The sequence below is a fragment of the Pterocles gutturalis genome, unplaced genomic scaffold (assembly GCF_000699245.1).
Source record: "Pterocles gutturalis isolate BGI_N339 unplaced genomic scaffold, ASM69924v1 scaffold8519, whole genome shotgun sequence".
NCBI lineage: Eukaryota > Metazoa > Chordata > Aves > Pterocliformes > Pteroclidae > Pterocles > Pterocles gutturalis.
This window is the reverse complement of record NW_010130583.1, coordinates 80216-101043: the sequence shown is the minus strand read 5'-3', so window position 1 is coordinate 101043 and position 20828 is coordinate 80216. Positions and strand designations below refer to the sequence as shown.

At 38.7% G+C, this 20828-nt stretch overlaps 1 protein-coding gene across 1 annotated transcript in view; it reads left to right on the top strand.

Annotated features, from left to right (window-relative positions):
- The first annotated feature begins 4482 nt into the window (after nucleotides 1-4482).
- LOC104466740 (cyclin-dependent kinase 6-like) overlaps nucleotides 4483-20828 on the top strand; it is a 71695-nt gene continuing 55349 nt past the window's right edge. The window contains exons 1-4 of the mRNA XM_010080266.1: nucleotides 4483-4494; nucleotides 6404-6498; nucleotides 8130-8150; nucleotides 9014-9149. Coding sequence (XP_010078568.1) covers nucleotides 4483-4494; nucleotides 6404-6498; nucleotides 8130-8150; nucleotides 9014-9149 — 264 coding nt within the window. The remainder of the gene's footprint in view (nucleotides 4495-6403; nucleotides 6499-8129; nucleotides 8151-9013; nucleotides 9150-20828) is intronic.

Sequence of the window (20828 nt, the reverse complement as noted above, 5' to 3'; positions counted from 1 at the left end):
TAGGAGAAGATCAGGTTCAAGACCATCTCTGAAGGTGAACAAGTCCATGGAACCAGGGGGGGTTGGAACTTGATGATCTTTAAGGTCCTTTCTAACCCTAGCCATTCTATGATTCTATGATTCTGTGACAGGTTTTTTCTGCACACTACTACCCTAACTCCAAAATTGCATTTTTGTGCTGACAGATCTAAAAATATTTCATTAAATACTGCCCAAAGCTTGTGTTATGTCAACTGACCATGCTGTCATAGCAATAAACAGACTCTGTAAGACATTTGCACCTGATTTCCCAGAGTGGTGCATGTTTCATTCTCTTACCAAGGATTTGCTTTGCTGTAATGTCATCTAGAGAGCCAAGAACATTGTATTTAAGGAATGATGCATAATAAGAAACCCAAATATAAACAAACAAGCATGACAGTGAACCATGCAATATTTTACTCTATTTTATTCCTGTGTATGCTAATTGCTATTGCTCTCTGTTTGGTACAAGGATATATAGGATGTTGCATTGAAAAGCCTACAGATGCCTTAATAATTCCCTGAGCACATTAGAACAATACAATTCAAAGGACTAAAAAGAATGAATTTGGTTTTCAAATTAACAGCCGTCTTTGCTAACATATATGCTATCTGTTTACTTCGTGCATATCAGTATTGTCAACTTTAGCCAATGTAGCCTTTTACTTTAGGGTTTTTTTTCTCTTTTTTTCTCTTTTTTTTCCTGTTCTTTTGCTTTTGCAGTGGAGTTCACAGTATTTTTGAACCATGGAAGTTTTCCCTTTCTAACAGTCAGTGCTTGATCCTTTGAGAAATACACACTGTTTGGTTCCATCTCTTCCCATGAAGCATTGTAGAAGTGTATTTTCTTACAAGGCTTTAATGTGTCAGTGTCTCACAAATCACTAGAACAATACTTTTTCTCAGGGTCTTAATCAAAACTGTTGTTAATGCCAGTAAAAGTACCACAGCAAGACATTTTGCACCAAGTGCTCTTTCTGCCCCCCTCATCACCCTACCAGCTTTAGGCTCCTTTCAGCTGCTGCCAGTACTGGCCCTTCTTCCTAGGAGGTGGAAGCAACATCATCAGGACTTGGGCATATTTGCACAATTTAGCAAGCCCCCTTACTTTGCTTGATCAACGTCTCTGATGACTAGATTTGCCCTTCAGAAGTACTATCAGTCAGGACTTGTATTCCTGAGGGCTTAGCATACGTTGGAAGGTTAACTTGGGTTTTCCATACAGCTGCCATCCTCTTGAGGAATTGTGGCTGTAGAATAACCCGGAGGTCATTCAGGAACAACAGGTCCTGAATTGATGGTAAGCATCAAAACAGTAGACCTCTTCTCTAATCTCCTACAGTACCTGCTTCTTGTTTTTCAGGTTTCCCCATGCACCTCTGAAAAAGTAAGAGCTTGGAATCAAATTTGTATTGGAATTATTTACCACTCTAAAAATGCTGCATTAAACGCCTTGGGAACTGCTGTGATATTGCAAGGATTTAAAAATAACTATATGAGATGGTACAGAGTATCAAACAGGACAATTGATTTTTTGCTGTTGAACACTTTTTCTATGGAGTGGAGGTTTATTATTTCCTTTGTTATTTTTGATATCTTGACATCACCATTAGGTCTCAAGTGTAGTTAGACTGATTATTAAGCTACTAAAAATACATGATAATTTATAATGCTGTAAAATGTTCTGAAGATGAGTTGTTAGTTTTGTATAAATCTAGGAAAGAGATGATCAGCTGAGATTTAGATCCTGTAGGTTTGGCACAAGCATGATTTCCATATGTAAACTGAAATGTGGAGTCTGTAACAATCAGTTTGACTATGAGCTACACATGAATAAATAGTGAATTTTGTTGTATCCCATCTTGCACCAGGTACAGCTGGGAGTCCAGAATAACTTCTGTGCTCCTTTCATTTGAATTAAACAAAATCAATATTCAGACATAAGTTATTTACATGTTGAGCAATTTAGGGAATGTAAAAAGGAATGCAACTCTCCCTGAGGAAGGTATTCTACAGAGAATCTGAAACACTTATTAAGATGCACACACACTGCCAATGAATCAGAGCATCTTTAATTTGTACACTGAACTGGAAGCTTATAGAAGCTTACTGGAAGCTCTCAGTACTGTATAACTGCAGTGTCCATGACTCTGAAAGGCAGCGTACATTTGCTTGCTCAAGGATCACATGAGAGCACTATGAATAGGTCAGACAGCTATTGCTTATCCTAAACAATCTGTCAGCAACTGTCTTTGTAGCAAGCCATGTTATTTTTCTGATTTGGGGGTGACTTGGCCTGTCTCTCGCGGAGAAAATCTGACAGTTTGTTTGGTGCAAGCAGCGCCCAGGGGTAAGGGTAGGCACCGGCAGGCTGGCATTTTCCATCCATAATGGCGATTGCTCAGTGTGTGGCCAGTCTGGATTTAAAATTGAGTGCAATGAGATGAAGCTGTTAATGTACTGGTGAGGAGTTAAGTATTTCAAAAACTGGTGAACTGTAGAACGAGTTCCGAAAATGAAGTTCTGCAAGGAAGGATATTGTTTGAATTATTGAGCCTTACCAGATCCATTTCTGGTCCTTGCCTATTAAAAATCATCTCTCTTTGCAAAGAAGGTGAACAAGAAATGGCAGTGTGAGGGCTAAAAAAGACATCACACTGCTATAAACAACTAGAGGTGCAGAGGACATCTTGTCAAGCGTATTTTTTCTTGAAGTGAAACTCTTCAACAACTGCATCTTTTAGTGACTTGGGCAGCACAGTGAGTAAATGTACTTGGCCTTTTCATCTTTTGGGCACAAATCTTGGCTTCTGTTGAAAACGAAAATTAGTTTTGGTGGTTTCATCGGAGCAGACATTTGTCTGCATCACAAAACCATTCAGTCTGGCACCAGGGCTCGTCGTTGCTCGAGTGGGGCCCAGCGCAGGAGAGCAGGGGTGTTGCAGGTCAGGGCTGCAGTCAGTACTGAGCGTTGAAAGCTTGCCCAGTCAGCCCACACTATCGGACTTCAGCCAGTGCTATTTACTTCACTTTCAAGAGCATCTATTTCTCTCTGTCACTTTCTCTGTCTCTCTTCCTCACACACACTTAAAGAACAAAAACATCTTTTATACAGCTATGCATTTTAAATAATTTTTCCAAGTCAGAAAGGGAGAGAGACTGGAAAGAATTACAGCACAAAGCTCAGCTTGCAGATGAACGATTGCCTTGTCATCCTAATAACCCCCTTCCTTCCCTTAAACCTCACTGGTGAGTGGGCTATAAGCAGGAATATTGGCTGGGGTCTGCTGGAGCAAGTCTCCAGGACAGGACTTTCTGCTGCCTTGCTTTCATCACGCAATTGCTTCTTCACAGTAGCTCTTTCTGCTCTGTGTGCAGCAGATAATGAATGAGTGGCAGCAGAGTTGAAAACATCTATCTGCAGAACATCTGCCCATCCTAGATAAATTCATTTATTTTATTTGATGTTATGTTCTGCTCTTTTTTTGCTGTTTGCCTGAAAGAGGTTCTTCTGAAGGCAAAAAGAAATCCTGCTACTCTTTCCTGGGAGGGTAGCGGAGCAAAGAAAATGTTCACCAACTCCGAGAACCCAGTAGAAGTGTAGAGAATAATCTGCCACCAGCAGTATGGAAATACCCAAGTTTATTTTAATTAATCGAGTTTGACTCTAGGCATCTGACTACTGCTGGGTGAAGCTCATGGGGGGCTAGTTCACCGTGCTGCAGGCGGTGTGTCCTGTTGCACTGTGCGCTTTCAGTACCAAGGTGGGTCAGTTGAGTGCGGTCTAAGTGTCTCTGCATTATGCTGCAGTCTGCCGTGGAGGCATATCCTAAGCTTAGATGCACAATAGTGCAGCTGCAGCTGGCTTGACAAGCCCATTGGGAAGCTCCTGAAGACCTATACGCTTTTGAAAATGGAACTTAGGTCGTGCATTACTATGTGCTTTTACAAATGGTATCCCAGAAAAAATGCACTTAAAATATGAGATACTTAGAATTTAGAGTCCTGTTCGTCTGCACATGCTCTTTTTTTCATCTAAACGTACTTCACTAAAGCTCCTTTGAGCGAGAAAAATCTGTGTCTGAAATAGCAGCTTTCAGAGGCATGGAGGAGTAGGTGATTGCTGATTAAGATGAGACAAAGCAGCATGCCCTGAACAAAGGGAAGGAGGTCTGTCATACATTTCCAAATGTGAAGCTCTATTTCCTGTTTTGCTACGTGGGACATGGTTCTCGTAATGCACGTGTTCCACTCCACTTGCCCAGCTATTGTCTTCTTCATGTGAAATACGACCCCTTTGTTACAATACATTGGGTATATGTGATTCCAAATAGAGACTGGTTTCTGTTAGCACAGTCTTTTTCCTCTTCAAAAGCAAGAAAGGAGTAGGTAGCTAATATTAAAAGTACAGGGAAAACTGCTTTTTTCAAGGAGCACATAGTTTAAGAAGTTGGGGTAACAATGGGTTTGCTGGTGAGTGGCTTCCAGAAAACAGAACAGTCTAAGGCTGCTGCTGAAATTTGGATTCAAAGGACGCCTGACTGTCATTCTTCAATGCTTTTAGGTATGAGAGGGTGAAATTTTCTGTCCCTTTGAAAATGATGGCTTCACAGGATTAACCTGAGCCAAAGGCAGTGAAAGCAGAAGCTATTCAGGCTTCCCCCACATATTTGTCAATAAACCTCAATCATGACCTGTAGTAGTCTTCGTATCCCCATCCTGTGGTGTTTGCGTAAACACTGTCAATCATACATAAATTCTGTGCTGGTTTTCTGTCATGTGGATAAATACCTTTCGGAGTTGAGACCACCAAACTCTTTCCATCTGAGTCTTTGCCCAGACTTATGGAACCTTAAAACTGTAGCATATTCCTGTGCCACTACTTGCCACACGGCGGTCTTCTGAAACATTTCTCCTACTCATAAGCCAATGGCTCCAGTTCTATTTCTCTGTCATGCATAAGCTAGGAAGTAACTCTTCCTAAAAAAATTAAAGTAAATCCATGTTATTGAAAAACTTGTGAGGGCAGGGACTGTCTTTTTGTTCAGCGATGTGAATGACCAGAAAAGTAGATAGATCTATGTTCATGTTGGATTAGTCGTACTGCTATAAAAATAACAATAAGTCTTCAGGTGCTTTAGCAGCAAGTATTTCATTCTTTGGTCTTCCCTTTGATTGTGCTCTGTCTAATTTTCCAGTTCTATTTACTTTTCTGTTTGACAATAGCCAAGAGAAATGATGGCCTAGAGTTTTTCAGGTCTTACAGTCAGACCTGTTTTTTGGTATTTCTTCCAGGTGGCTTCAGTGGTGCTTTGATCTCCATCGCTGTTGTCTCAGTTTGCTCAGAAAAAAATGTTTATTCCACCTGAAAATGGCTAACTTTATAGCAGTTCTCAGAGCATCTCAAAAGCAAGTCCAGTAACATTTAAGAACTTTCTAGAAGCAGTTACCAAATAGGTATCAGTCAGTAGATGCAATGGTTTTCAAAGGAATTGGCATAACCATTTCTCTTCTTATAAAAGCATATAAGCATTCAGACTTCATAGTGTAAAATTAAGATGAACTGAGTTGCATTTGTCAGATTACATGTTGTAAGAAACTATGGAGACTTCAAGATGCATCTCCTAGTTTTCTGCATTCAAAAAACCCAAAGTATTTTTGCAGGAAGGCAGATATTCTGCTAGGTTATCCACTAGGCACTTGACACATAAAATAAAACAGAGGCATAGATTTGTAGCTGGTTAGCTTTTTTTTATTTTAGTACAATTAACTTGAAAAAGTGTCTGCATTAAAACACAGGTATTCCGTAACTGTTCAACAATGTTCCAGTTCAGATCGACACACCAGGCGCTGTATGACTCCTAGCCAAACATCTTGTTAAGTACTTGCAGGATTTCCCATAGCGGATCTTACTTTAATCAAATAATTCAAATGTTTCTATTGTAAATACAATAGAAGGGCAGGGCTTGTGTTTACAAAGTATTCAGTATGGAAATCCTGTATTAATTGAAGTACATTTACTTCACTTAGGACAGTGTCCACATAGTAACTCTTTAAATAAAGTGCCTTCTGCTGTTGCCTATTCCAGAGAGGCAATCACATGCAAAACTACCCCATCACGTACAGAAAATCATGAGATGTGCAGCGTAGACAACAGAGATATTTCTAGCTAAAGAAGATGCCTCTATTTATTATTTTCTCACAGTGGATGTAAAATAATATGATTTTTAAAAAGTAGTCTTATCCCTAAGGAAACTATCAAGTAAAGAGGCTATGTCTTTCTCAATCAATTTCCAGAATGATTAGCACAGGCAATGCCAGATGTCTTTTTGTAATATCGCAAATTCATATAAGCTGCGCTTTAAATCATTATCTTTCAAAGGCAGCAGCTGTATTTTCTGTGAGTAAACACAATGTGCTTCCACCCAGCTCAGTGCAGGATCTGGAGTTTTTATTACTAACAGTAAAGCACTTTGAGTTTCACATACAGGGTGCATAAAAGGGAAAGATAATATTATTACTCAGTGATAATATTATTACTCAATAATAGGTGACTAGAACTGCACTCCTCCGGGTTCCTTATTTTGCTGTGCCAGAAAATGCCGGAATCAAAATAAGCCATATACAGAAGAATTAAACAGAGAATCAGCCTTTCCTGCTACAGTGAGTTGGAAATTGCATGTTACTTCTCTGTTCTATACAGAGAAATCTTTTTCCCTTTTTTTCTTGAATTATAATTCTACTATAGTTGAAATGGTAATTTTGCCAGTATATTAAATACCTGGCAAAAAAAGGTGTTTTAGAACATTTTTAGGTAAATGTAGGTCAACACAAAGGAATCATACAGTTGGAAATATTTTCCAGTGTTTATGTTCAGATGTTCAGACCTGTCTGGCTCCTCTCTATTTGCATGTGTTGGGGTTATAGGCAGTCCGGCTACATTCCACATTGATTTATACAAATATATTGAAGATTATTAACCTCCAGCCAAATATTAGCAAATTTCACTTTTCAGGAAGGTTTGTGACTTTTTTCAAAATGTATTTACTGTGTACAGGACATGTGTCTTCTGTGTACACCCCATTAAGGGAATCATAAAGAGAACAGTGTTTGTCTTTATGAGAAATGTGTGGAGACATTTGCTGTTACAGTCACTATGTTGTTACCATAATAATTTATTTAATATTTGTTCATATGATGATTACAGACTAAGTACAGATTACGGTCTTCTAGCAGAGGTAGGGTCACAGTCTGTCCATAGTCTGTAACTCTGGTTCACAAATTTTTACTCACCAAAAAAGCTTCTTTAAAGCTAAAAGGAATGTGCATGCATCCGTTTGCAAAACATGGTGGCTAATAAACAATTTTTAAGTGTCTGACCAAAAATTATTTAGGAAATTGTTGAACTGGGACCACAGCCTTAACATGTTACATCTATATCACCTCAAGTGAAACATAATGCTCTGTTAAACCTGGACTACAGTCTTCACAGATAGTTATACCAATTCTTATCTTCCCTTCTCTTGTGAAATATTTAGTTATTTAAGGTAAGAAGTAAAAACTCAGTACAAAGTGTTTTCCTAGTCTGTTTGTCAGATGTCCTCTTTGAAAACCCCCAAGGCTTTATCCATGATCTGTTGTCTACAGATTCTGCCTATAAAGCCTTTAGTCCTAGGAGAAAGAACAAAACTATTACATGGTAATATTAGAAATCCTGCACTTTGCACAAAGTAAGGAAACAGTTATTCTAAGAGGATGAAAGATACATGTAGTAAAACAACGTAACTGCTATGATATTGACCAAAATAAGCAGTAGTATCAAGACTAGTTTGGTTTGTTGTCAATGATAGGTTCTTCAGTTTAACTCCATAGACTTTTTTCTCAGTAACTGTATTCATACATTTTTTAAATCTACCATCACCTGATAAAAGCAGCATTTTATTTTCTGCCTTGCTTCAGAGAGAAAGCAATCTGATCTGTACAATTTAAAACTAAACGAATAAACACACTAGTAAAGTATATGAGCGGGGAAAATGCATCCTTCCATCTGTAAGATGGTTTCTTATTGTGATTTTGTAGAAGTGGGACTTGAGGAAGAATAATGAAAGTCACTGGAATATAGGTATGAAGCATAGAAAGATGGGCAGATATTTGTGAAAAAGAGAAAACAATAATTAAAGCTGGTATGGTAGATGGAGTGGAGATGATGAGAGAAATTCTAATTAAAAAGAGAAAACTATAGAAAATAGAGTAATTGGGTGGGAATGTGACATTATGAAGAGCTTTGCAAATTAGTTGAATTTGGTGTTGTGCAACAAAGTGAAATGATAAAGAAATTTCAGTAAAAGAATGACAGAAAGTGGTGAGAGAAGAAAGCTTTCTTGGTAGTGGCATCTGCATCTTGTGCACAAAGCTTTTTTCCAGACTGTATCCTGACTCTGAAGGTATTCTTTGCATCCAGGAACTTGCAAGAGTAATCAGCAAAAAAATTCTGTTTCTGACAAAGGAGATTTAATTATAAAGCCATGTAATAGTGAACATGGGAGTTACATGGCAAGAAACTGAAGGTGCATACAAAATCCCTGTATATTTTTTATCAAAATGTGTCTCAAAAAATTGTTTTTTAAAATTACTCTAAGTGCTGCAACATAGGATGTGGATAAATATCAGGTCATTTTCTGTATTAACTCCAGTTGCTCTGTCCAAAAAATATTTTCTTTTCATGTAATTATTTTTCTTTGAACAGCTGATGAATTCTTATATCCTATTTTAGAATCTACACATGAAAGAAAGATATTATTGATGTATCAGTAGTTAGCTGATGAGTCAAGAGGTGATGAATCAAGAGCTCAAAGTTTGCTCTACCTTTGGAAAGCTCTTTTTCCATTCTATATGCTGTAAGAAATTTAAATAGACAAGTATGAGCTGCAAGGTGTGTCTGTCTGTACTGGTTCCTCTATACTTACCTCCTTTTTTCTTTTCCTCCTCTCAGATTGTTTGATGTGTGCACCGTGTCACGAACAGACAGAGAGACCAAGTTAACATTAGTGTTTGAACACGTGGATCAAGACTTGACTACTTACTTGGATAAAGTTCCAGAGCCTGGAGTGCCTACAGAAACTATAAAGGTATTTAAGAAGAAAGATTTTGGGTAGTATTTCAGAAAATAATAAATAGGCAGGGCAGAGAGATAAATCACAAGGACAAACTCTGTTTTAATTCCATAGGATTTTGTTATATCAAAATTGAGTAATGCCCAGCTTGGGACATGAATTACAGCAGAAAGGCTTGTATTCACTAACAGATGTAATCTCTTTGTGGAAATGTTGCACTTGGATTTTTTTCTCTTTTATATTTATAAATCTCCTGAATCTCTACAGTTTTACCAAATTTAGCAATCCAAATCATTAAAAATTACCTCTGCTTGCAGCTGTAGGCAAATGATTCCATTATTGTCTAGTCCAAGACTACTTGAACCTTCCCTAGAAGTATCTGGTAGAGTGCTGGATATTGTTAGAATAGACGAAAAAAATCCTGTGCCCCTGTCCCCTTCCCTTTGCCCTTTGTTTCCCCAACATACTCCTTTTGTTTGTCCCTCTTGCCAGAAAGGTTTCTATGTGTTCCAAGAGTAGGAAATGTTCATGGTGGACCTGTGGTGGGGATGCTTGAGCTCCACAGCTGGTGGGCTCAAGGAGGGGTAGCCATGACCAGTTGTTGTTGAAGCTGGGAAGGCTCTCAGTAACTGGAAGGATGATCATGAAGTTGTCCCATCATGTTATCTCATATTCTGCATCTGTAAGGGAAGATCTCTTCCCAGGATAGGACATGCTTGCATTATTGGTACTAAAATATGTATGCCAACTCCTGTTCTCTTCTGGGAATTTCACAGCAAAGTGCTACATTGAGGATCACAGCTTGAAATGTTTGACAAAATATTTACACCTGGGAAGAGAAGCAGAGGGACTGATGTTCCTACATTTTGACTGTGTCTGTTTAGCATTTCTTTTGATTTTTTCTTTTTTCATGAAGAGAAATAATTTATGCTTTCAGAGACGGATTATCTTGCATTTGTATAAGTACTTTCTGGAAGTATGTTGTGTCATCTGAGTCTGGCAAAGGTCCTGAGGGAGGAAAAGAAAACATGAAACCTATCTGAAATTTAGTTGTTTTCATATTTTTTTTTTTTGTTAACAGCTTCAAACTTAGGAGTTGTTTGATCTTTAAGTATAAAATTAGACATAAAACTGATAAAGATCTTTTCACTTGTATCAAAGTCACAAATGTATAACATCAGTCTGTTCCAGCAACCATGTTTTTAAGCAACCTTAGTGGATAAAATGATAAATTTTTTTTAAAAATGGGTACAGCTTTGATTCAGTCCCAGCAGAACACTGGAAGGTACCTCTTGCGTTTGAAGGACTTTTTTATGATAATGTTTTTAGGGTTCTACTTCCATCTAAGGCTTTGAAGCTACTTAAGGGAACTGTATTTCAATGTAACTGACATTGTGAAAATAACTTACAAGGTGACTGACATATTATCTAACTAAATATATTTAAAAGGGATGGGAACTGAATGACCAAGCCTCTGAAATCTCAGTTTGAAATATCTTTTGGGCTATGTTTCATTTAAAGCAAAAAGACGAGGTAAGCATTGGACTAAAACATTTGTGATTTTCTAAAAACCTGTTCTAAATGTGCACTAGTAGTCTCTAATACATATGTGTGAACACATTTCATGGAGGTTTTATACTGGTGAAGGAAATTGTTGGGTTCACTTTTGAAAAGCACTATTCTGAATACATGGTTTACTAGTTCAACCCAGCTGATATGTCTCATAGTTTAGCACAATGAAAGAGAAAAATTTAGCCACACAGAAACAAGGAGGAGCAATTCTGGTCTTTTATTTACAGGCAAGTTCCACTGCAGCCAGTGAAATTAGTGAGTGTAAAATTCAGCTTGTGGTATGTACAGCTCTTTTTAAATGAGTGAGGAAAAGTGTGAAATTGCTATTTACTTGGTCACTGCTGTTGATTTCAACATTTGCACAGCATCTGATGTGTTACTACTTGAATTCTGTTTGGCATGGGAAAAAAAGAGAGATTTGGTTAATCATAGAATCATAGAATGGTTTGGGTTGGAAAGGACCTTAAAGATCATCTAGTTCCAACCCCCCTGCCATGGGCAGGGACACTTCCCACTAGCCCAGGTTGCTCAAAGCCTCATCCAGCCTGGCCTTGAACACCTCCAGGGATGGGGCATCCACAACTTCCCTGGGCAACCTGTTCCAGTGTCTCACCACCCTCACAGTGAAAAATTTCTTCCTAATCTAATCTAATCTAAATCTACCCTCTTCCATCTTATAACCGTTTCTCCTTGTCCTCTCACTACACTCCCTGATAAAGAGTGCCTCCCCATCTCTCCTGTAGGCTCCCTTCAGGTACTGGCCAGCTGCTATTAGGTCTCCTCGGAGCCTTCTCTTCTCCAGGCTGAACAACCCCAATTCTTTCAGCCTGTCCTCATAGAGGAGGTGCTCCAGCCCTCTGACCAATTTCGTGGCTCTCCTCTGGACTCTCTCCAACAGGTCCAGGTCTTTTTTATGTTGGGGGCATTTGTGTTAAGTTGCACCCTGTTGCTTCACTATTTATGTGAAAACACCCACTTTATGGAGGTACTTTTGCTGATAGTCAGGACAGATCATACGGGGAAGGGTCTCAAGGCTTATTCCTAATGCATTTTGATACCTTTCTGATGATTCAGTCTTTATGGATATTCCTGGTAGAAACTGAAGGAAAGCATAGTTCTCCTGGCTGCAGGGAAGCATTGCCATTTTGCTGCAACTGATCATTTAACCCAGAGCACATACATTGTTAAATGACTAATCTGACTTTTTATATTTTGGCTTTTGAGGTTAATATGGATTTTTACTTCATTTATTTTCAAGAATTGCAGACATTTTGTGTAGAGTATTTCCCCTCACTGCTAGCGCAGTACAAAACAACTGCCGGTATTGTAAGACCATCTGTTAAAATTCTGCATGTTTCAGCAACACAGAGGTGCCAAATGAGCCAGAGTAAGCTCTGGATAGCTTGAAGTTGAAGGGCCTAATATACTTCTTTGGCACCATGGTGTAAACTCAACAGTTGTTAGTGGAACTTGAATGACATAAAATTACTATGAGAGAAGTATCAGCCCCAAAAGGTCTTTTCCATGTGGATTAACTACCATCATTACATACCATTTGGGAAGGAAGACTCGATTTTCACTGGTTTGGGGTATGCTGGGGTTTTTAGTAACCAACTGTCAAGGAATATAAGTGACACCAGTACCATTTTAAGAATTGCCTTTATGTTTAGCAAATAGTAGTCAACTGTAGCAGTTCAGAGAAACTAACCATGTCTATCATTTCAACACAACTAAAGCTTTTGTCTTAATGCTGCTCAGCAATGCCTTTCTAATGTCTAAAGCCCTGCGGCAGGAGTCACCCCAGAGAGTATTGTAGGAACATATTCACAGGTGCCCATAAAATGATAGAAGAGAGGCAATTTCCCTTTGAGGAATTGCCTGGTAGTGGCAGGATGCAGGGCAGACATGCTCACTTCCCTCCCTGTTACCGAAGCATGAATGTTGTAGTCCATTTCTGTGGCTGTAACTCTGGCTACTGAGTTCTAGGTTATTCTGGACAGAGGTATTTTAAATCTTTTTTTGCTGAAGCACTTCCATTATTTTTTAATTGAGTATACTTTGGGCTAGAGGTATAGAGAACATGACTCCAAATACTCGCGGACATGGCATTGAAAATTTGAAAGAGAACAATGTTTAAGCTTTTAGCCTAATTAATATGTCTTTGTAACTACTGGATTATAGTCCTGCTCACCCCTGCTGGCTTCCTCTGTCGGACCTGATTAATATATGTTTCATATGGGATGAATCAGAATCAGCAATGACAACATCTTCCTTCTTTCCTCTCTACCCATCGTCTCCTCCCTTCTTTTCTTCCTGGGATACTCTTTAACTTTAGGTCAGTTTATGTGGAAATGGAAGGTATGAGTTCAGTTTCCTTAGGACACAGCTGTTAGTCATGCACAGGTCTTTGGTAATGTTAATGGTGTTAGCAGTTGCGCTGCTGAGAGACTTGGCTTGTTAGGAACTTTTGTTAGTTGACATAAGGGTAGTGGAAATGGGAATGACACATCTCTGCCACAGAAAGATTTATTAAAAAAAAAATAGTTAACAGGCCACTAAAGCATTTTGATGTGTTAGTCTTTGGGACTGAAGCATGTTTAACCTGGGTGGTCACATTTTGAGGTGATGTTTGTGAGGCTGGCATGGGGTTTTTGATCTTAAAAGATTTGGATATGGATATGGTTGTTGCAACACTAATTACATTTTTAATGTGGAAATCACATGCATGCAAACAAGTTGATATTTGTTGATTTAAGCTATTGCAATGTATATAACAATATTTATCTTTAAATTAATATATGCATGTGATGACTTGGTACATAGAGCTGTAAATCAAGTGGTTTAGGAATGGCTCTTTGGAGTTCCCTCCAGTCATCTTGTTCTGCCAGGCCAAGGAGTCTGGAAGAATGAGACGGGATAACAAACTGTTAACAAGGTTCTTTAATTTTAGTAATGAACAGAGTTAATTTTGCAAGGTAATGTCAATATAAGTAAACTTGTCTCTTCTTGCAATAGTTTTCTTACAACAGATCAGAACTTAGCCTACCCAAGCCATACGTGCCAACTGGACCATGCTTGTTTCAATCTGACAGTCAACAGGGGGAACAGAACAAAGGTCTCCAGTATAGCAGATGCATACATTATCTATCACAGGATGTTAGATGAGCTGGAAATGTCTTTCTGCCCAGGTCTGTGATCTGTGAATCTTCATGGTACTCCCCTCAGCCTGGAACAGGGCAGCCAAATCATGGAGAGAACAGGGTTTAAGGTATATCCTTTTCTCAGGTGTTTCCTCATTCCTCACTTGGGTGAATGGCTTCTGTGGATATTATTCTGTATCTCCTTTGCATAGGAAAGCTAAATCTCCACCTGACTCAGGGATCCAGATTTTGCTGTTTAGATGCCTAAAATTTAGAAAGTACCAGTGAACCTAATTTCCTTTTGTGGATTTATCCAAGAGTAGCCTATAAATTGAATTAGAATATTACCCCCCAGTTCTAGAATAAATGTTGCTGTTACATCGCTGTGCATTTCCTGTAACTTACACTACCTGCTGTCAAACCAGGCAGACCAGTCACATCTTTGCAAGACTCTCAGAAAATTAATATGGAGACGTTGCTTCTCAGAAAGTAAACCAGTGTTCAGTGTTGTGAGGTGAGTCATCAGCCATCTGACAAGTTTGTACCTACTCAGTTGATCACGTATGAGATGGGGAGCAGATGTCACACAATCATGCAATTCTAAAAACAACACAAGAAATTCCAGGAAAAAAGATTCGCCAGTACTGAGAGTCTTCAGAGTGCAGCTGTATTTAACAACATCAAAGTTAAAAGTCACTGAAAAAAGAACCTACCCGAATTAATAAGAAAGATACTAACAGAGGAGCTGTTACTAACATTTTCCTGTCAGTACTTTTGTGGTAAAGAAAGAAGCAAAACTTAGTGAGGAATTTAGAGTCCACAAATAATGGATCAGATCCACAACTGATACTAGGAGGTGTAAATCTATTAGCTTCAGTGAAATGGTGCCCATTTACAGCTGCTAAGGGTCTCATTCTTTGTGGAGTATTTTGCAATAAATTTTGTTCTGAATACATATTATTAATAAAAGAAGAGTTGCCACTATGAATAAATGAAAAACAAAAGGACTGAACCAATATATTATTATGGGATAAATATTTTTTTTCCTCTGTTATCTGCTACCAGGGGTTGGACTGCTGCATGGAACGGCAGCAGGAGAGAAAGCAGGTGCCCCACACAAGTGGAAGCTCTGAAGGAACTAAACCTTAAAAAGAGGATATTCTCCACAGGGTGATGGGTCCTTCTGTTGCAGGTGTTGTTGTTTCCTTCAACATAGACACAGCTCCTTTGGTGTGGTGGTACAGACAGCAATGATTCGAATGAAGGGACCGCTGAGCACAAGATGCTACAAAATACAACGTTCTGTCTGTACAGTTGCTTCTTTAACTTGGACCTTTTTACAGTCAATGTACAGCCACTGATTTTCATTATGGTGGTGTTACATATCTCCAAATCCCTACCATTTCCAAATTCAAATGCAAACATTGTCAAAATTATTATAACGTATAGTTGGTTTTTTTTGCAGTGCTGTAGCCCAGGACTGCCCAGACCCCCATTGCTTGCAAACTGAGAGCTCATAAAAATGTGAGGCACTCCGATAATTTTAAATCCGTCTGTCCTGACTAGAGTGATTTGAAATCATTGGAGCTTTTCACATTTTTTCAGTTGTTTCAGTTTGGAAAGCAGTCAAGCAACATTGTAGCATAATGCATTAAAGCAACCTGCCTGCAATAATAATTTTAGTCTTTCAAAAGAATGACACTGAACTAGAAATATCACTGTGAAAAGATGTCTATCAAGGACTCTCTAAATAGACGTCTCAACCTACTTTTCTTCCATGGCACAAACTCTCAAGGCAACAGTACAGTCCAGTAGGGCCCTAAGGGACACATCCTTTTTGAAGTCAGAAGGAAGCTATTGTTTTCAATAGATGGATGGCCAGAAATCATCTTTATTCAGAAAGTCAAAGGGAGTTAAGGAACTGAAGAGATTCTGAATTGTGGGCAGGGATGGAGATTGAGCCTTTGGCTGAACAGAATTTATGATCAAGTCATTGCAAAATTGCACTATTACAAACACTGGAAGTGAAATGTTGCTATCAGCCTGTTTAATTTCTGTTAATTCTGCATTGATGTGATGCAAAAAAATATTATGGATCCTACTGCTCTGGATTCCCTTGAGATGCTCTCAGATTATTAGTGAGACTGAGTTTTTGCTATTGGGACATCAAATTGGCAGCAATTGCTATGTGAAATGCTTTGATGACACTGAAAAAAAGAAAGGGAGCACATGGTAGGAATAATGCTCAAGCAGATGTAAAAGTGGGGCTAGACTGGCAGGCAGCATGTCAGAGACAGTGACGTACTGTTCCACAGTGAGCCGGTAGGAGTTCCTCGGAGTGGGGAATATTTTTGAGATGGTTTCCTTTGTCTCATGGTGGTGGTGTATAGTCACAACTTGCTCTGCAAGTCAGTCCTGCCTCAGTGATCACCATAAGTGTCTCTCATGTTTTCAGAGTCTCTCTCTTCATCAAAGATGAGATGCCACAGTTAAAGCAACTAAGAGAAAGCTGTTGCAGCTCACAGTGCTTGTAAAGCTGTTGCAGAACAATAGACTGAAATGTTTGGATTTACCCATGTTCTAAATTTTGCTTACAAGCCATATGTTACTTCTGACAAGTAATTTGAAGGTCAGACTGCAGCAGATGTGAGATAAAGAGGGGACATTCAAAGAGCCATTCTTGATTTTTATGGGGGCAGAGAGGAATTGCTTTCTTAATATTACTTTCTGCAGTGGAAGGAAATCAAGCCCCTGTGCCTCCGCAGACCCACAAAGCTATACTTCACCTCAACACAGAGATGGGGAAGAGGACACAAGTTGTAACAAGGTAGATATTTGGGAAACCTGGCCAGCATGTTTTTTCCTGTTGAACCCCAGATCCTAAGGGTTGAACTCAGCTGATCTGGGACAAGAAGCATTGCAACAGGATACCTTTCCCATCTCAGTCAACCCAAGTTATTGCAGCTCAGATTCTCTATACTAGAATATTCACAGTGTCCACATTTATGCACAGCAAATATACAGCTGTAGTGAAAAATAATTCAAAAGCAGGCCACAGGCAACTCGTAGCTAATAGAAGACAATATAGTAATCAAATAAATTATTTATTTATAAAACTGTTTTCTCTGTTCCACCCCAAGAGAAACTTAATACTTTTGCACTAGCTGCATGCACTGCTTTCATGCCAGTGAATAGGCAGGTTATTGTATCCTGCAGTAAAAATTAATTTGAAGGGTGTTACTTTAGTGGAACATGAATTTGATTGAGATATATTGTGTTTGTTTCTTTTCCTCTGTAACAGATGTATTTAGCTTATGCCAGAGAACAAAGTCCCATATGAATGGATAGGGATAGAATTTTTTTGTATTGCATGTTTTCAGATGTAGAACTTAAAATTAACTTTAGGAATTCAAAAATCATTATATATATATATATAGATACATAAACACATATACATATACACATATAATTATTGTAAAAGTCATCTTACATATTTGCAGAATAAATGTTGCTATTTGAGCAAGTGGGAGAAAGGGAAAGGGAAACTTGATGATCATCACTCTACTGTCTATGAAGTTCATGATCTCAAAATAGCTGTGGGCCAGAAGAGGCCAGAATTGGCAACTCAGATGCTTAGAGAACTTCTCTGAGTTGAAAGTATAAGAATACAGGAGGGGTACCACCAGTTCTCCTGTCTGTAGGGAGCAGTTTGGTGTATATTGTCTTCATCTGTGTGCACGGGAAACTTGATGATCATCACTCTACTGTCTATGAAGTTCATGATCTCAAAATAGCTGTGGGCCAGAAGAGGCCAGAATTGGCAACTCAGATGCTTAGAGAACTTCTCTGAGTTGAAAGTATAAGAATACAGGAGGGGTACCACCAGTTCTCCTGTCTGTAGGGAGCAGTTTGGTGTATATTGTCTTCATCTGTGTGCACGTGAAGGTGTACTACACATACATGTCCATGTATATACACATGTGAATCTGCTGATTCCCAGAGTCCATCCCATAGGCTTATGTTTCAGGTCATGATCAGATACAGCTGAGCTGGAACAGGAGCTTTTACAGTCATAGGGAAGCAATAAAATGGGACCCAGCCAAGGCTGCGCCTCTCCCTCCTACTCAGTGTGTCAGATCAGAGACACATGGAGAATCCCCGTCCCACCCTCCCTTGCAGATACCAGAACAAACACGGTTCCTCCCTGCTTCCCATCCTCTGGCCGTCAGGGACAAAACTTCAGAGAAGCACCAGCCAGTGGCATCAGCCAGCTACAGTCAGCTGCTGAAGCAACCAAAGCCAAAACTCCTGACACTCAGAGATCTTCCAGTGATTTCAACTCAGTGTTCTCTGCCTCTGATAATTCCATTTTTTCCATCCCTTTCTTCCTTCCATCCTTCCCTTCCATCTACATTTTTTCACCTCACTTTCGCTCTGTGTTTACACTGTATAGCATTCTTCTCTGTTCTTTCTGTCCCTTCAGAAATTTTCTCCCCATCACTTTTCATTCCATTTTGCTTATCCCCTCCTAATTGACTCTACTCCCATAAAAGAGCAATAGCATGGAACTGTCACACTGTTTCTCCACCTGGGGTCTGTCTTGTCCATTGTATTTGTGAGCTTTTAGTGGAAGAGCCTGTGTGAAAACCCTTGAGTGTATAGTGCCCACCTTAGTGGGTCCTCCTTCTTGGCTGGTCTTTACACCATACCTTGTTAAACATGAGTCATAATAATCAGATCCTAGAACAGCATTATTTGTCTGAAATAGTACTTCTCTGTTCAGCTGTTCCCCCACCACAGCCACTTCACACATTTACACAACTGCTTCCTTTATGTATCAGTGCTCTGTAATCAGTGTGTGGTTCACGTTACAGGTTTCTCAGGTTTCAAAGTGAAATAAAATAAGCTCTCTTCCATTTTGAGAATATCCTTCTTTTTAAGAAGTCCAAACAAAGACACACATTATTAGTAAGTTCACTAGCAGCTGCCAGAAGACAGAAAATTCAGAACGGAAGCACGAGTGAAATAACAGAAATACTGTTTGTTGTTTGCTCTTGGTGCAACAGCAAGGGAAAATGTTTAGAAATTAAAATTATTAATTTATTTGTAGCTTTAATAAAGCAGATGTGGTTTTGTAATATTTACCAATGTCGGTATTCCAGAGCACAACCATAGGTCAAATCCTTCTGTGGTGTAACTGTTGGCTTCTTAGGGTTCCTCCAAGTGTGAGTGTGGTGCAATACTATTAGTATCAGTTAGCAAGCAGCTTTTCATTTCTTTTCATGCAAAGCCTGAACAGTTTGCAATTAAGAAAGAGTAAATTATAAAGGCCCAAGCTCCTAGATCAAATCTGTCCTTATTTTTTGGGTTGGAAGCCTTATCCAAAGACTCATAAACGTCAGTATTTTAGGTTCTTCTTACTTCCCTGTTATCATTACAGTTATACAGTACTGCCACTTAAGTCAGTACACATAAAACATTGCAACTCATGCCGGAGTATATACCTGAAACCTTCTGATTCAACTTCAGACCTTAAAGGAGAAACCCCAAAGGGAGCAGAAGCTCTGCTCTAGCAAAGCACTTAAGCTTCTGCTTGATTTTATGTAAACAGATTGCTCCAGCTGAGGAAAATCAGTTGTTATCATTGTTTCCATAGTCTCAGATTAGTCATAAGCATGCATTTTGATTGTTTTTAAATGCTTTGTCAGAGTGAGGAAGTAGTCTTCCCTCAAAACTTATGTGTAAACAATGTCTGTGACTTTGGAACCAGACTCCTGACTATTCACAAAAGTGTATCATAGTTGGTCGTTATAGTAAACTGACTCAGCAATGGAAAAGGGCTTCAGAGGATCACAGGTTTGAAGGACTGGTTTGTTTATTTCCTTTTTCATTAATGTCATAACTGTTCTGGACACAGAATTTATCCCATTTGCCTTTGAAAATCGTGACCCTTGAGAAGACCCATTTAAAAGAAGAAGCTGTTTTTTATCATCATGACCAACTCTTTAGAAACCAGCACATTGTATCTTTATTAATTGTGAACAGTGTCTTATACCATAAAGGGCTTGTTGAAATTAGTGGCTTAATTGCAAAGGTTACTGCTCAACAGTTTTCACTGTTGCTAAATATGTGACTTCACAAACAGCACCATAGAAATTCTAAGTATTTCTAAAATGTCCCACTTCTTTGGTCTATGCAATAGGAAGCATTGCACTGTAACTTTAAAATGCCAAAAATAATCAAGAAGACATGTTAGCCATCTCTTAAGAGCATTTAATTTCCAAGCCAATAAATTCAGCTGCTGAATTTTTGTCCTTTGTTTTAGGATGTGACAGTTCTGTTGCATAACTACAATTAAGGAATCTCAGAAGGCTCCGAAATGTTACAATATTCTGTGAATGCAAATGCAGAGTCGTTTTTTGTTTAGTTTTACAGCAGGGAAGGGGCACTGGAATGGCAGCATGTTGCCTTTTTTTAACATCTAGTTTATGATTCATTCTAAAATATTCTTTCATTTGGAATTAACTTCAGATATTCCTGTTCTGACAAGCAGAGTAAATATTTTAGCAAGGACTTTTTAGAGAGAAATTTTGACAGTAACATACTCCTCCCTTACGGTTACAAAGGAAATACTTGCCATCCAAACCCAGAGTCGGCATTTTAATGGCAATGGTTCCAAAAGAATACGTAGGATGTTACAAATGTAAAATGCATTTAATGAAACAGTATACAGATGTCTTTCATGTATTTTAAATGAAAATGTCTAATTTGAGACTTGAGAAAATCAACAGCAATCTCTGAGCCATATGCTTGTTATTACAATAGTATGTTGTGTGTAACTGTGTGTAACACAGACCAAAAAGGAAAAGACATATAAAAACATAAAGTTAAAGGAAGAGAGACCATCTTACAAATACATTTTTTATTGTGTTTTCTCCTTGATTAGAATATATCCCTTTCTTACTTTCGGTTTGCTCACGTA